General features: G+C 48.5%; 1 protein-coding gene across 1 annotated transcript; it reads left to right on the forward strand.

Annotated features, from left to right (window-relative positions):
* Positions 1–1,129: 1,129 nt before the first annotated feature.
* On the forward strand, positions 1,130–2,457 carry LOC116252624 (uncharacterized). The gene is made up of 4 exons (XM_031627010.1): positions 1,130–1,499; positions 1,664–1,802; positions 1,896–2,004; positions 2,104–2,457. Exons 1-4 carry the CDS (start codon positions 1,130–1,132, stop codon positions 2,455–2,457), a joined length of 972 nt encoding a protein of 323 aa, XP_031482870.1.
* The last annotated feature ends 1,917 nt before the right edge of the window (positions 2,458–4,374 follow it).

Genomic DNA, 4,374 nt, shown 5'->3' on the forward strand with positions numbered 1-4,374 from the left:
TCCGCAGGAGCACATCCGACCTTGTGGTGGAAGTAGTCTTCGCTGCCTGTAGGGGCTGGACCTGGAGTGGTCGTTTCTACTGGCGGATTGAGGGAGGCACTTAGGAGCCGAAACATACTCCTAAATTCATCCATCTCTCTCTGCCTGGCCGACTCTTGCCTATCCAATTCCGCCCGTCGGTGGGCTTCTTGCATGTCCATATCACGGCGCATTTTCCCTAACTCTCTTTCGATGTGCACCATTCTGCCCACAGTAGGGTCTTGGACCTCTACTGTTTCTGCCTGGATGGGTTCTTCCTGACCCTGAGGGACCTCTTCGAGGACTGGGGCCTCCTCAAGGACGAGTTGCTTCTTGGACTTGCCCATGTATAGAGTCCGAGTAGAAAACTTCCAAGGCAACAGGGTGTAATACTAGGTACGGGAAACCTAACAAAGAATATCCAAGTAAAATTGACACTTGGCGAGATGAACGGACTAGGCGAAGGAGAATTACGGTTGGTGCTAAGGAAAAGGGAGCCGTGCCTGTAAATGTTCGGCCCTATCGGTATGGATAAAGTCAGAAGGCTGAAATTGAACATCTTGTCAAAGAAATGCTTGAAAATGGCATTATCCAGCCTAGCAGTAGTCCTTTCTCTTCACCCGTTCTCTTAGTGAAGAAAAAAGACAATACATGGCGATTCTGTGTAGATTATCGCGCACTAAATGAAGCCACAGTGAAGGACAGACACCCCATACCAGTTATAGATGAATTACTTGATGAGTTAACTGGTGCCACCATATTTTCGAAGATTGATTTAAGGGCCGATTATCATCAAATCCGTATGGATAAGGACGACATCCTTAAGACCGCATTCCGCACGCATGACGACCACTACGAGTTTCTGGTCATGCCGTTTGGTCTTACAAACGCTCCTGCAACATTTCAAAGGTGTATGAATGACATCTTTCGGCAGCACCTCAGAGATTTTATATTGGTTTTCTTTGATGATATATTGATATACAATCAAACGGAGGAGCAACATACTCGGCACCTTACCATCGCTCTTCAAATTCTGAGGGATAACCAACTGTATGCCAAGATGTCCAAATGTAGTTTTGGATAGTCATCCATTGGTTATCTAGGTGACATTATGGCCGGAGAAGGGGTTCGGGCAGACCCCGAAAAATTGGACGCCATGCAAAGATGGCCACTGCCCAAGGATTTGAAAGGTCTTAGAGGCTTCCTAGGCCTCACGGGATATTATCGGAGGTTCATTCAGAGTTATGGAATCATCGCACAACCTCTGACGCAGATGTTAAAGAAAGGGGCCTTTCAGTGGACAGATAAGGCTAGGGCGGCCTTTGAAAGCTTGAAACACGCCCTTATGACTGCACCGGTACTTACCCTCCTGGACCTCAACAAAACCTTCACAGTAGAGACCGACGCTTGTGATGTTGGAGTGGGAGCCATGCTCGGGCAAGACGGACATCCAATCGCTTATATGTCCAAGGCCCTAACCAGTAGGGCGAGACCTCTCTCTACTTACGAGAAGGAACACCTAGCGATCGTGTTAACCGTGGAAAAATGGTGGCCTTATTTGATAGGGCACCGATTCGTTGTCAGGACAGACCAGAATAGTTTAAAATACATGCTCAAACAATGAGTCTCTACCCCAACCCAACAGAAATGGCTAGAAAAACTTTTGGGTATGACTTCAAGATTGAGTACAAAAAGGGTCCTGAGAATACAGCGGCAGACTCCCTCTCACGCTTGACTGAGCAACTTATGACGCTCTCTGTGGTGGAAACAGACATTTGGGAAAGGTTAGCCCAAGAACAACAAGACGATCAATCCTTGAGGCTAATCCGGACGTCAGTAATGCAAAACTCTGGTTCCATTCCTTTATACTCGATCAGAGGGAACGTCTTATATAGGAAGAATCGCGCAGTGATTCCTCCTAACTCTGGGCTTAGGCAAGAACTCCTGCATCATTTCCATGACACTCTGGCCGCAGGTCATGAGGAGGTTACGAAAACCCTCAGCAGAATCAAAGCCCAGTTCTGGTGGTAGGGAATGAAGGTGGAAGTGCAGAGATACATCCGTCAGTGTCAAATTTGTCAACAGGAGAAACACGAGGCCATAAAGCCTCCGGGGCATTTAAATCCTTTTCCAATTCCTTCGAAACCATGGAACGACATCACCATGGACTTTATTGATGCTATGCCTAGATCTGAAGGCAAAGAAGCAATCTTGGTGGTGGTCGATCGTCTTACAAAGTATAGTCACTTCGCGCCTCTGCCACGATCATATCAAGGGCCAATGGTGGCCAGCGTGTACCAAGAATACGTAGGTAAACTCCACGGGATGCCACAGTCAGTCGTGTGCGACAGGGACTCCATCTTTCTCAGCGCATTCTGGCAGGAGTACATGAAGAAAATGGGTACAACACTTAACTTCAGCACGGCCCATCACCCGTAGACAGACGGGCAGAGCGAAATTGTCAACCGATCATTGGAAACTTATTTAAGATGCTTCACGGGAGAACGACCCAACACTTGGGTAAAGTACTTACCTTGGGTAGACAATACCAGTCTGCATTCATCCACAGGCATGACCCCTTATGAGGGCATTTATGGTTTTGCTCCTCCAACCATTCCGAGGTATGAAGGAGGTACAGCAAAGGATGTTAATGTGGACTGCGAACTGCGTACACGAGAGGAAGTCTTGAGCTCCCTCAAACAAAATATAGAAAAGGCGCAGAACCGAATGAGGCAAATCTACAATAAAGGAAGGAAAGATCGGGAATTCGAAGTTGGCCAATATGTGTGGCTGAAAAGGTTACCTCTTAAACAGAGGTCGTTGATGGGTCAGCCCTACTCGAAATTATTACCTCGGTATTATGGACCGTTCCCAGTATTGCAGAAAGTAGGGAGGGTGGCTTACAGGCTTGGCCTCCCACAAGCAGCAATGGTACACCCGGTTTTTCATGTGACTCGGCTCAAGCCTCACCATGGGAATGTACCTACGATAATTGAACAGATACCGGGGCAAGATCACTTGCCAACTCCCTACCGTATTCTGAGACACAGATATATTCAACAACAAGGTAGGACAAGGCATGAGGTATTAGTGGAGTGGGAAGGACCGGATAAGGGAACCTCCTGGGAAGAATTTGGTAACATCGCTCATCGCTTCCCCTCCTTAAACGCTCGAGGACGAGCTGAATTTAGGGAGGGGGGATCTGTTACGGGCCAGATTCCAGGTCCGCACCCAGTTAAGGCTGAGCTAGCAGAGTCTAGTCACCAAGGGCGCAAGGCCTCAGATCTTTGGGCTCAGTCTCTTCAGAACCCGTTGGAAGATTCCGAGGAGGTTAAGCAAGCATCAGAACCGGTTGCAGTGGGTGGAGCGGGCGGAGCAACTATGTCCACAACGGTGCTTGAACTGGACGAACCTCAGGGTGTCTCTGATCTGATTGTAGGGCTCACCGAGCTAGGAGTGTCTAAACCTAACGTGAGTCCGGTCTCCCCGAACCCTTGAGGTGATCTAAGACCAAACGTCTTTGGCAAATGGTTAAGTCACTCAGACTTAACCCTTACAACAAAATCCGAAGTGCGGGCGGTTCCCCGCACGAGGTTCCCTCCCTGGGCTCGCTGGGCTCAGGGGATCTTTACGATTTGCATTTACTCGTTTGGGCATTAGGCCAGTTAGATTAATTTCATTTCAGTATTATTTCCATAGTTTAATAAGGTACCTAGCAGGGTCGGGTTGTGCCTTGCGCATGTGTATATGGGTTTTGGGTAGCGGGTCAAGTTCGGTATGTGAACTGGACCCAAATAGGACATGTATATATTCGATTGGATCTATGTACAATGGATGTTTTTGAATAGAATTTGGGCCATTTGGCGAATTTGCTTCTCTCTCCTCTCTTGAGGCTCTCTCATTCTCGTCTCCCACATCTCCTCTCCCCGAGCGGTCGTGTGTCTTCTCCCTCCTCGCGTCCCCTACCACCACGGTACTTCTTGCTCCATCAATACCTTGGAGAACCGGCGTCCTCGTAGGCAAAGGCTCAAGGTAATAAGGCTTTAGGCAGATCCTCTCCACCGGCGGTGATCCCTCGTCTTGTCCACTGCGTTCCCCATCGTGCGAAGATTTCAGCAAGTGTCGGTGCCTTCTCCTCAATCACCAAGGAGTTGAAAGACTGATTCTTGCAACGGGAAGGTTGAAGGCGTGATTTCCATCGTCTTCAACATCGACGGCTATAAGGTTAGTACATCGGAACTTGGAGAGAATCCGAGTTAGGACTGCGTTGTTTTCTTTGGGTGCCTCACCCGTGGGCTGAGTTTTGTGCTCGGCATACCCGAGTGCTAGACTCCAATTCCTACAGTGTTCCTCCCT

Source organism: Nymphaea colorata, chromosome 4 (assembly GCF_008831285.2).
Source record: "Nymphaea colorata isolate Beijing-Zhang1983 chromosome 4, ASM883128v2, whole genome shotgun sequence".
Classification (NCBI taxonomy): domain Eukaryota; kingdom Viridiplantae; phylum Streptophyta; class Magnoliopsida; order Nymphaeales; family Nymphaeaceae; genus Nymphaea; species Nymphaea colorata.

Coding starts and splice junctions, on each gene's coding strand:
- LOC116252624 (XM_031627010.1), top strand. CDS start 1,130: ATGGCCGGAGAAGGGGTTCGGGCAGACCCCGAAAAATTGGACGCCATG. Junction 1,500..1,663: donor TATGTCCAAGGCCCTAACCA/GTAGGGCGAGAC, acceptor CCAACCCAACAG/AAATGGCTAGAAAAACTTTT. Junction 2,005..2,103: donor TGGCCGCAGGTCATGAGGAG/GTTACGAAAACC, acceptor ATTTGTCAACAG/GAGAAACACGAGGCCATAAA.